General features: G+C 43.6%; 1 protein-coding gene, 1 long non-coding RNA gene and 1 pseudogene across 2 annotated transcripts; 2 read left to right on the top strand and 1 right to left on the bottom strand.

Moving 5' to 3' along the window:
- Positions 1-1550: 1550 nt before the first annotated feature.
- On the bottom strand, positions 1551-6878 carry LOC120684628. The gene is made up of 4 exons (XR_005679388.1): positions 6633-6878; positions 4958-5222; positions 4759-4845; positions 1551-1909 (listed from the first exon to the last, which is right to left on the bottom strand). It is a non-coding gene; the product is annotated as an uncharacterized LOC120684628 (long non-coding RNA).
- LOC120684624 (protein trichome birefringence-like 34) lies at positions 3948-6439 on the top strand. The gene is made up of 5 exons (XM_039966506.1): positions 3948-4448; positions 5021-5195; positions 5274-5482; positions 5628-5786; positions 5905-6439. The coding sequence occupies exons 1-5, from the start codon at positions 4033-4035 to the stop codon at positions 6251-6253; spliced, it is 1308 nt and encodes a 435-aa protein (XP_039822440.1). The 5' UTR covers positions 3948-4032; the 3' UTR covers positions 6254-6439.
- A 2016-nt stretch (positions 6879-8894) lies between the features above and the next one.
- LOC120684627 lies at positions 8895-10588 on the top strand (annotated as a pseudogene).
- The last annotated feature ends 1963 nt before the right edge of the window (positions 10589-12551 follow it).

Genomic DNA, 12551 nt, shown 5'->3' on the forward strand with positions numbered 1-12551 from the left:
CATCGGTTTAACCGGTGTTCATATACCGTGCTATCTTTGATGCTTGCTCTCCGTTCTTGATCCGATCTCTTCGCGGCTTGCTCCTAGAGTTTTTGCTTGGTGTCTAGCTCAGCTATAGCTACACTTTACACACTCTAGAAGAGAGGGTTTGGGTGCACTCTTGAGACTTGACCAAATTGGTTTCGCTCGTGAATTTTTAATTGGCTCCCATTCACCCTCCTCTGGTCGCCTTTTCGGTCCCTCAAGAATTAGGCACTTGATTCTCTAGCATTTATTAGTGGACTTTGATTCTTTAATTGTAAATGAACATAATGGATCATGACTCCAATAATTTCTTCACAATCTAATTTGATCATAACATATTTTTAGCTCAAAATTGTATAAGATAAAAGTTCTTAAATTACCTAGACTGAAATTTGTGGCCCTTACCACCCCTACGCATGACACGAATAATGCATGACACGAAGGATGCAAAAGTGTGTGGTGCTTGATCTCTGGCAGGAATGGCCCGGATATAAGCAACTCAAATACCATCTATTCCTTCCGTTCTGAAATGTACTCCCTCCATTCTGAAATATAGGGCATCCTGGGTTTTTATAGACAAATTATGGAGGTAGAGAAAAGACACATGTACCCCTTATTAGTGCATTGTTTAGTTAATCAATTGTTTAGTTTTTAGTGCCCACCAAAACCAAGGAGAATAGCATGTCTTTTTTATTCGGCCCATCACAATTGATTTTTTTTACAAAATTAGCACAAAAATCAAGGAGATTATTATAACTTTTTGTCCAAAAAACTCTAGAATGCCTTATATTTGGCTTACATTTCAGGATGGAGGGAGTAAAATTTTATTGCTTAGTTCTCTCCCTTTTTTTTATAGTTGAGCAGTTTTCGAACAAGTTGATTGATCTGGTCAACATAGATAGTAATGGTAAACTACTAGATTAAAATAATTCATCACTTGTTTTGAACGAGGTTTTTTTTTGTGTGGAATAAAAAGGTAGAGGAACAAGCTAGTGGTTGGGGCATCACTAATTAATGGTAGTAATTAAGCAGCATGCCGTCGGTGGGATTAACAAATTGATTGAATAATGCCACCGTACGTACGTGCATGTTGCTGTGACTTAACGTTGCTGGAAACTGTACTACTGTTGTGCGATTAAGCACCATCAGCCAGTCTAAAACGGCAGTTTGCACCTGATCGATTGCTTTATTAATTTGCAGGAAGCAGGGAACTGGAAACGCTCCATCGTCTATATGGATTCAATCATTCAGATATACTGAATTATTATTTGTCGGCCGTGCCGTGCCACCTACGCTGCATATATATAATATAGGTTTGGTGAGGTTGTTGAGGGATCAGGCTGTACCTTTCTTGCTTGTCCTCGACTCCTTGTAACCTTGTAGATCAGCTAGCAGGTCCAATGTGGCCGACCAAACTTTTTAGAGCTAGTTGAGAGCACCGATGTCGATGTTCAGTGTTGGCTAGCTGTGGGTGGATGCGCTCTTCTTCCATTCCAGCCGACGACCCCTTGGCAGCCACTAGCTAATTGATGCAAACAATCTCACTTCTAGTTAGATGTACTGTATCTTTACATGCCTCTCTCTATCAAGGACGTACACCATCATATAAAGGTCGTACCGAGTGCATGCCCCTCTTCTTGGGCTTGTGCATGCATGAAGAATCATGTGCCCAGCAACTAGCAGGAACGAATCCCATGGTACAACACCCAGGCTAGCTGCTTCCTGCTACTGTGTGTGTGTGTGACTGTGTACAGCTCTGATGTTACTAGCCTTCTAAGGCTCGCTCACCTCATCTACTGCAAACCAGCAATCATTGTACCCATCTCCAACCTTGCAACCACTGAATGCTGCTGCTCATCATCCACGCTTTTCAGATCTACTGCACCTGCCACAAGGAATTTTTCTGTAAATTGCAGGATGGAACCAGCAGAATGACTAAAAGCAGTATATATAATGCCAACAAAGATTAGACCCCATTGGTTATTAGGACAGGGTACCAAACAAAGCAAGTATCACCACACAATTTCACCTAACCCTTTATTAGGTCTCTGGATGCACTCATTTAGTCCTTCGCTCAGACAAAGATAACGCACAAGAAGGCTACTATTTATTTAGCACAGAGTAGGGCCATTTTACGATTCAGCACTGGACCAAATTGACGGAAGAATGTTATGAAGATTGTGATGTGGCATTTGCCTCTAGGTACCAGAGTACTATTAAATAATCGTGGTGCCACCACCAATTGCCTTTCATTATTCTTAAATCTGAACGTGCCTTTTGGCCGAAGAAAGACTGAAAAGAAAGGCAAATAGAAGGCGTGGCCAATAATTACTTCAAAAGAGATTGCAGGTGCTGCTGCTGCAGCAATGATCATCCATCTGGTCTATCAAAATCAAAATCAGATCTTCATGGTTCGTAAAATAATGATCCCAGTGCCACCATGCTAAAAAAACAGGCACATTTCGTTAAAATGAACCATTCAGAAAGGCAGGGTCGTCAGTGCAAGCTGTCTGTGCCATAGTCACAAAGTCCTTGGGTCGACCGGGTCGAGGAACAGGGTCGAGGGTCGAGGGTAGTCACTTTATAAAATTGTGGTACGAAGGGGGTATACCTCTATGGAACGATAAATTATTATATGGAACACGACCCTAATTCATCCGGGTCGATATCTTTGGGTCGACACGTCTTTATAAAGACAAAAACTATATATATGTGCTACTAATGAAGAAACGAATCTGCACAAGCATATAAGAAACGTATAAAAAAGTACATTTAGATCATGCTACACGTACTCTCATTGTTTAATAAAAACCACACTGATCCACTGTCCTTAACCTCTTTATCCCAATTAAATCTGTTAGTAATGGGGCCGCGACCCCTCTCAAACCGGGACGCGATCCAACCTTGAATGGGACACCGACCCTCTTCGACCCCGATCCTCGAATCGGAACGGCGTTCCCGGGTCGTGGGACGAGGCATCGACCCCGAATCCTGTAACTATGGTCTGTGCACTCGTTAAAGCAAAAATACTAGCATGTGATACATTCCTAAAAAAAGTAACCCATGTCATGGATGACTCAAAAAAACGAAATAAAATATGGTAGTGACTAAATTGACTCTTATTGGCTCACTGATAGCCAAGTTGACCATTGCAAATTTAGATCATTTTACCACTGCCGGCCGGATAGAACAGATCACTTGGTCTATGAGGAATAACATTTTTATTATGATGCTAAGACAAAAATACATAGACATATATATCTGTTTAGAAAAGTACATATATTGTTACAATAGATTACAACCAAACACCAAGAGAAATTATGATTGCTACTTTCAGCTGGGGTAGTCTTCTGGGAATTTGCTTTGCATTAGTGGCTCAATGACTTCAAGTTTTGTTTATTGATTGTCAAAGAAACATGCAAAAACTGTTATTTTTTCCCTGGCAATCAGCTTTTTTGTTGCTTAATTTACAAATTCCATCTTTTTAAAGTGAGAAGCCCAAGTGTTTCACTTCATTTTTTATTTGCATCATTTCTATCATGTTTGGTGTGATACTGTGGTGGATTGACAGGACTGTCGGCCCCAGAAACCAGCACTTGGACCTCCTCGCATCTTTTATGCCCATTTTCTTTTTATTCAAACAAAGTTAGAACATGCTGGTCATATGACAAATGGTATGGGATCACTTTAGTTGGCGATTAGAAAATTCAGACTGACCATACAGCAAACTTTAAACTGATATTTAGAAAATTCAATCTGTCTAATTTTCAGCAACTGAAAAAGACTAACTGAGCCTGCTCTTTCTTAGTTACCAAATGGCTCGATGATTCAGAACAGGTGGACACTACCTCCCTTTATGTGGTTAGCTCAGGGGTCACTGGTCAGTTTGTTTGATTAACAGACCTGGGCCACTTAGCCATGTGCAAGTCTAATACCCCATCGCAGAGAAGAGAGGTGCACCATAAAAGAGGGGAACCAAGCTAAGCACCACACTTTTCTGAAGAAAGAATGAAGACAGAAACCACTCCCAAGATGACGGTGCTCCATGCTCCGGTTGGAGTGAGGAGCATCGTGAGCTCCCTTGTGGCCTTCTTCATTGTCGCCAGCTCTGTCACCTTCTTGCTTGACCGAGGCCAGGAAGCGCAAGTGCAAATGGCGGTCGAGCATGGACGCCAAGAAATGCAGGTGAAGTTGGAGGCTGGACTCCAAGAACCAGCGATGAGAGGGACTACTGATGCGGGCGATGCCGGTGAGGAGTGCAACTGGTCGAGGGGACGGTGGGTGTACGACAACATGTCCAGGCCATTATACTCCGGGCTCAAGTGTGCTTTCATCTTTCCTGAGGTGGCTTGCGACAAATATGGAAGGAAGGATGTCATGTATCAGCACTGGAGATGGCAGCCTCATGGATGCGACCTTCCAAGGTATGATGACTACATGCTCCCCAAGTATTTTTAGCTCAATTTTGTTGTTGTCAACCCAAACGTTCCAGAATATCTGAAGGTGCAGTTCTAGAACAAGGAGCACTTTCAGTATCGCAGCCAAGACTTTGCAAGGATATTTTTTCTTTTGTTTTTTATGGAAGCAGTGAAACACTCAATTGATCTGACTGAAACAAAAGAAAGAATACTACAGCACAGAAAAAAAACATTTAAGATTGAAAAACTGATCTAATTACGGTTGTTAGCCACTTAGCCAGAGGCAAACAACAAACAAAATTTGCAAGAGAACTACCTGACAGTGAAAGATGAGAACCGAGAAAAACTTCTACCTGCTTCTTATTTTATTATCTGTACAATCCTGCAAGGGTATGTCACGGCCCTGGTTGGGAGCCGTGCAGAATTAGGGGAATTGGGGGGATTGTGAGAGATAAACGGACGCTGAACCGAACACTTGAAAGGGTAAAAAGGAGATCATATCTCGAATAACTTACTCTGCACGGTAGGAAACTAGGAAGACATGATGACTGATGTCAGGATTTGCCATGTCAAAACAGATTCGATGCCACCAAGCTGCTTGAAAAGCTGAGGAACAAGAGATTAGTATTTGTGGGCGATTCAGTCAACAGGAACCAATGGGTCTCTCTTGTGTGCATGGTAGAGGCCTCAATACCTGATGACAGGCTCAAGATGCGCATCTTCAATGGCTCTCTCATCTCCTTCAAGGCACTGGTATGTTTTCCTTCACAATTCTACAGGCTACAGAAACAAATATTTCAGTTAACCGATATGAACACATAATCATTTCAGGAATACAATGCAACAATAGATTTCTACTGGTCACCACTGCTTGTGGAGTCCAACAGCGACAACCCCATAATCCACCGTGTGGAGTATCGGATCATAAGGGCAGACAGAATTGAGAGGCATGCCAGTGTCTGGAGGGATGCAGACATCATTGTCTTCAATTCTTACTTGTGGTGGAGGAAGCAGAAGGATGACATGAGGATGAAGGTGATGTAAGTAGAATTCTTTCCTTCCGACTCAACAGGGATCACGTTGTCAGTGTCGCATGTCAGAATAGTTATGAGAATCAACAAAATGGAATAAAAGGTAACAAAGCCTAAGGCGCAATGGATTTGTTAACATAATTTGTATGTACAGGTATGGCTCATTTGAAGATGGCGATGCAAGGTTAGACGAAATGGAAATGATTGATGGTTTCGAGATAGCTCTCAAGAAACTTACTGAATGGCTTGGAGAGAATATTGACAAGAACAAGACAAGAATCTTTTTCGCAGGATCATCACCTACACATTCCTGGTGAGAGAGATACCCTTACACTATTCGTCAACAAAACTACTAGTACATTAGCCACATCTCCATGATATCAGGTGGTGTTCTTGGTGGAACTGATGAAAGATATATGTGTATTTTCCAGGGCTAGCAACTGGGGTGGAGAAGACAGCAACAAGTGCCTCAACGAAACAGAGCCGATATACAAAATCGGATACAAAGCCGCAACTACAGATTACAGTCTGATGGCCAAGGCTAAGTCATATTTTAAAACATTGGAGCCGAAAGGTATGCATGTTCAGATACTGAACATCACAGAGCTTTCTGACTACCGCAAGGACGGGCATCCTACTGTGTTCAGGAGACAGTTTGTTCCTCTGACAAAAGAGCAGATTGCGAACCCAGCCAGCTACGCGGATTGCACGCATTGGTGCCTCCCCGGCGTTCCTGATGTCTGGAACGAGTTTTTATATGGCTACCTCATGTACAAATGATACACCATGCCAGATTTTGTCCCCCCAACAAATATAATGTACAAATGACATACTGCATCTAGATTAGGCTGCTTTATTTAGTGCAGAGAATGGTTGGCCTCATCACATTTACATGCAGAGACAGACAAAAGGATCTGTCGGTGTACCATCTCACTAAATCACTAAAGGAGACATTCAAAGTGAACAGTGTGCTATTCATTTTCATCTGACAGAGCAACATAACTCTGCATTTTAACAAAAATTTACCATGAAAAAGAACAACTTAAGAGTGAAACAATGTCATAAATGTCTCTAAAATTCAATTCATTCAGACTGGCAGCAAGCAAGAAAAAGCTACACATTTGAGAGGTGGATCAACGAGAGAAGACAGAAGAGCGACCTGAACAATAAGGGCTGACGTCACTGAACCAGCTGCAGATTCCCGCCGCCGCGCAGCAGCATACGGCACCGCGGAGGGCTACACGACACCATCATCCCGCGCAGGCCACCACCAAGCGCACCGCCATGGCTACTGGATCCGCACCGCAACTCGGAAAAGCTGCCGGCCTCCGCCGCCATGGAATTGGCATCGGAGGAAGCTTGGATTAGCTGATTCAGGCCATGGGCTTACGGGCTACAGAGTAGAGGGCCGATCTTGTCATTAATTTGACATTAAGGCCCAATGTGCAGCCCAAGTTATGTTGGGCCAAACATGACTAATTGGCAGGCATGAGACTGTCTATCTTGTTAGGCCTGCCGATTCAGAGATTACTCATGTACTAAAATCAATCTCGTGGATTGCGAATGCAAGCCATTTTTTCCGCAGAGGAATTGCAAGCTGCCTCATTTATTCATGATAAAGTTAGAATACTTACTTTGAAAGGGCACATGTATGAGAAAAAAAAAGGGGACAAATTTCTCCAATTCCTGTAAAAACTTACATTCAGAGAAGAATCTAAAACGAATTAAGTTATGGTCCAGGATGGCAGATATATTCATTGCATATTGTATTGGGCATCATGGGGATGGAAAGCATTCAACTACTATTTGCCTTTGCAGCTAGCTGAAGCCCACTTAATTGTTGTGCATAGCAGTTGTACTTACTCTCCTTGGACTTTCAGTAAGTGCCCAGTCTGATCCCTGAGGGAATCATGTGGAGTAGCAAGCATTAGGTAAAGGTATCCCATGTTGACAGCTCACTACTGCTATAGTGTGTACCCAGCTCATCTTAAGCTTTGTAAGGCCCCCTCATCTCATGCCGTCATGCGCTACAAATCAGTAACGATTTTACCATTCTCCAGTGTTGCTTGCAGATGTTTTATTTCCTGAATGCTTCTCCTCACCCTCCATGCTTTTGAAGAGCTACCGTAGCTGCCAGAAAGAAACAATTTTTCCTGAGAAAATGGCCGCACATGATCAGCATTCTAACATCATGTGCAACTTAACAGCCAAGCCCAAGCACTATAATTAGAATAGACCTCAATGGTTAGAACGTGGTACCAAAACCAAACACTGCAAAAAGCAGACAACAATTTTCACCTAACCCTGTATTTGGTCTTTGGAGGCACTCAATTAGTTGTATCATACGCTGATGCTGCACAAGGCAAAAGAACCTATTCACTATTAGCACCAAGTAGAGTCCACCATCTGAAGAATCACCACCAAACCAAATTGATGCATGATACAATATTGTAAAGATTTATGATCTTCCATTTAACAAGATGAGGTACATGCATCATACTGAATAATCATGTTGGTACAACTAATTTTGTTATTTAAAACAAAAACCACGGCAAATAATTGATGATCAGTTTCAAAAGGACTGCAGATATGGTGGCACCACCATGTTGAAAAAGATGCCTTCCTCTCACCCTTTGAAATTGTTATTCTAAAAGACTTGACTTCGATGCATGTATACTTTTTTACACTAATTATTTAGAAAAACATTTGGATGATGGTAGGGCTCCAGCTTCACCTCCGTATACATATCAACCACTCCGCACTGCTTCCCTTGGTATGAATGGCCCAAGGGTCAGTGTTCAGGTATCAGGTTACTTGATTAGCAATAATGAACCGGGACCACTTGACCTTGAGAGGCAGAGAGCGCACAATAAAAGAGGAGCTACACACTGCGCCACAGTTTTCTGAAGAAGTATGAAGCCAGAAGCCAACCCCAAGATGACGGTTCTCAGTTCTCCTGTTGGACTGAGGAGCATCATCAACTCCCTAAGTTGCCTTCTCCATCATCGTTAGCTCTGTCACCTTATTGTTCTACCAAGGCCAGGAAGGGCAGGTGCCAATGGCGATCGAGCATGAACACCAGAAAATGCAGGTGCACCTGGCGGTTGAGCACCATCAACAACTGAGAGCGAAGGAAGCACCCGTGCCGTTGACAGCTGAGTTCCCAGATGCCAGTAAGGAGGAGTGCAATTGGTCGACAGGACAGTGGGTCTACGACAACGTGTCTCGGCCATTTTACTCTGGACTCAAGTGCGTGCGCCTTCATCTTCCCTGAGTTGTCTTGCGACAAATATGGCAGGAAGGATGTCATGTACCAGCACTGGAGATGGCATCCTTATGGATGCGACCTTCCTAGGTATGATTATACAGGTTTCCCTAGTACAGTTGGGAGTATTTCTAGCTTAGTTTTGTTTATGTCACTATCAAGCCAACAATTAAAAGAAAATCCGAAGTTGACGTATTAGAACAACAATGTTTCAAAATCAGAGAGTTATGATTCTTTAAAGTAAATGTTTTTTTATGGAAGGAAGCAGGGAAACATTCACTTCATCAGTAAGTGAAATAGAAACACAGGATAGAACTGCAGAGAGGAAAAAAATACTAGTTGTTACTGTGTTAAGATAGGAAAATTTGATCTGATTGTGGTGGTTAGATAATTAACTAACAGTGAAAGACCACTGGCAAGGAAAAATCCCACCTACTTATTTTTAACTGTTCCATTTCATATGCTTGAAAGTCTAGAAAGGACATCGTATCTTGCATAAAATCCATCCGTTGATAAGAGCTTAGAATGCATGGTATATATGAAACCATGCCGGGAATTTTGCCATGTCAACAGATTCAATGCTACCAGGCTGCTTGAAAAGCTGAGAAACAAGAGATTGGTGTTTGTGGGCGACTCACTCAACAGGAACCAATGGGTTTCCCTGGTATGCATGGTGGAGGCTTCTATACCTGGCAACAGGCTCATGATGCGTTTTTTCAATGGCTCACTCATCTCCTTCAAGGCATTTGTATGTTTTTCCCTTCATAAATCTACAAGCTACTATAAAATCAGACAATATGAGAAACCATTATTCATTTATTATTTTAGGAATACAATGTGACAATCGACTTCTACTGGTCGCCGCTGCTGGTGGAGTCCAACAGCGATGACCCCATTGTCCACCATGTGGAGTACCGGATCATAAGGGCAGACAGAATTGAGAAGTATGCTAATGCCTGGAGGGATGCTGACATCATTATCTTCAATTCTTACGTGTGGTGGAGGAAGCATAAGGCTGACATGAGGATGAAGGTCATGTAAGTTCATTTGTTTCCCTCTTCCTAGTTCCTGCTCATACCTAGGTAAGGTGATGTGAGGTAATGTAACTTTATACTACCACATTACCGATTTCACATAGTTTTAAAGTTTCTAGAACTGAGAAAAATACCAATTAGCAAGAGTTTTTCAAAGCCAATGCAACATCTCTTTAATTTTTTGAGCAGGTATGGTTCATTTGAGAATGGTGATGCAAAGTTACAGGAAGTAGAAATGGTGGATGGTTTCGAGATAGCTCTCAAGAAATTAACCGAGTGGCTGGGTGAGAACATCGATAAGAACAAGACTAGAATCTTTTTTGCAGGATCATCACCAACACATTCATGGTGAGTTCAATACAAAGCGCTACTCATGTATCTTGTGCCAACACAATTAAAACAGTAGTACAATCCCACCATGGCCATGAAAGATTGAAAGTGATCCAAGATGCATATATGTTTCTCAGGGCTAGCAACTGGGGTGGAGTGGACAGGAACAAATGCCTTAATGAGACAGAGCCGATCTACAAAGTTGGATACAAAGCGGCAGGTACAGATTACAGTATGATGGAGAAGGCTAAGTTGTATTTTGGGATGCTAGAGCAGAAGGGCGTACGCTTCGATATACTGAATATCACGGGGTTGTCTGACTACCGTAAGGACGGGCACCCGACGGTGTTCAGGAAACAATTCGCCCCTCTGACAAAGGAACAGATGGCAAACCCAGCCAGCTACGCGGATTGCACGCACTGGTGCCTCCCGGGTGTTCTGGATGTCTAGAACGAGTTCTTGTACGGCTACCTCATGTACAAATGACCGACTGCGTCAGTCAGAGTATGTACTACTACATATGATGTACAAATGGAATACTCCATCTTTTTTTTTTGTGAGGGAATGGAATACTCCATATAGTTTAAGACGCTGTTTGGGAGGGCTCCGGCTCTTTGCAAAAAGGGTGGAGCCAGAGCTGGAGCAAGTGGAGCTGCGTTTTGTGGCTCCACCAGCTCCACCTCCTCGCAGGCAAAGCTGCAGCTCCACCTTCTCATATGCTACAGTATGGAGCCGCTCCACTTTTTAAGTGTTTGGTAGATTGCTAGAGCCCTGTCAAACAAGCCCTAAGGTAGATTGCTTTTTTGCAGAGAAAAGCCCGCAATTCATACAGTTAGTTACATGTGAAGAGAGAGGACTCAAGTTAGTGCATGCCAGATTTAGACCAGTTGTTTGCTTACTACAAACAGACAGAGTAACATATAGTAGTTCTGAAATTTGCACACAAAATCTGCCATTACAAAGGAACAAGTTATGGATTATTAGGTGTCCTAGATTTTTTTTTTGATGGTCAACGGAGGGGGGAGGACCCCACCTAAGTTTTTATATTGAACGGTGGCCCTTAACGGCCTGATAGGAGTTTTTACAACCGCTGAAAGTTTACATTGCCAAAGAAAAAGCGGAACACCAAAAATCACTAACGCTCATGTCGCGTCTCGGGAGCCGGCAGCTCCAAGCTCTTGCATCTAGCTTACAGTTTTGCATGACCTGTAGGAGGGACATGGTCTCTTGTCTGAATACAAATCCATTACGCCGCTTCCACAGCTGCCAGCAACACAGCAGGACAAAGGTGTCGAAGTGAACCGGCGGTAAACTTTCCGGCCTCTGGAGGTGGAGGAGGTCGCGGGCAGTGACATCTTCTCCCAGTTGAACGCCTAGGCGTTGCCAGACGGTCGCTGAGAAGGGGCAGAAGAACAATAGATGCTCTGTAGTTTCAGGTGCCCCTCCACATACCTCACAGGTGACGTTGTCAACTATCTTCTTCTTGAAAAGGTTTGTTTTACATTGCAGGCGGCCGTGTAGAACCAACCAAGCGAAAAACTGAATCCGAGGAGGCGCACATGAGCGCCAGAATGAGTTATCCATCTGCTGTGGTTGGTCCCTGCTCGACTTGATCATTTTGTACAGCCCTGAAGTGATAAGCGCCCCCCATCTGCCACTGCGAAGGGGGTGCTTCGCCGATCTTCAGCATCGGTCAGAGCAACCCCTGACAGAATGTCATTCACTTACTGCAGTTCCCGTGCTGCAACAGCGGTCAGTCGTGGGACAAGGAGCTGCCTCAACCCACCAGAGATCACCGTATGAACAGACTGCTTGGGTTCCTTGCAGTGGCTATAGAGGGCTTGGAACTTCTTAGCAATACTCTCTTCTCCAAGCCAAACATCATGCCAGAACGCAGTTGCTTTGCCATTGCCAATGCTAACCGAGGTGATTGCTTGATATAGTGGCAGCATATCACGCATGACTTCCCAATGAGCTCCTGCCATATCCCCTTCCAGAGATGCAAGGCAAATGTGCTGACGCACCCAATTTGCTTAAGAGGACTGCGTACCAGTGTACAGCTTGTGTAGCAACTTGAGCAATAGGCAGATATTTTGCACCTCCATGTCTTTGATGCCGAGGCCTCCTTGGTCTTTGCTACAATGAACTTTGTCCCACGCCACTAAGCAGCTGGCACCATTTGACTCCCCCTCACCGGTCCAAAGGAAGCTGCGCCGTCTTTTGTCAACCTGGCGCACCACTCCCGGCGGCAGAGGGAGTGCGCTCATGATATAAGACAAATGTCCATCCAGCACAGCATTAATCAGCACAGTTCTGCCCATTGGGTTAAGCAGAGTTGCTTGCCAGCCAGCCAAGTAGCGGTCAGCTTTGCAGACGTACGGATCAAAAGCCGAGAGACGCAGATTTTCGCACGACAGAGGCAGACCATGAGACCAAGATAGGTTTGTGG

The sequence above is a fragment of the Panicum virgatum genome, chromosome 8N (assembly GCF_016808335.1).
Source record: "Panicum virgatum strain AP13 chromosome 8N, P.virgatum_v5, whole genome shotgun sequence".
Taxonomy (NCBI): Eukaryota; Viridiplantae; Streptophyta; class Magnoliopsida; order Poales; family Poaceae; genus Panicum; species Panicum virgatum.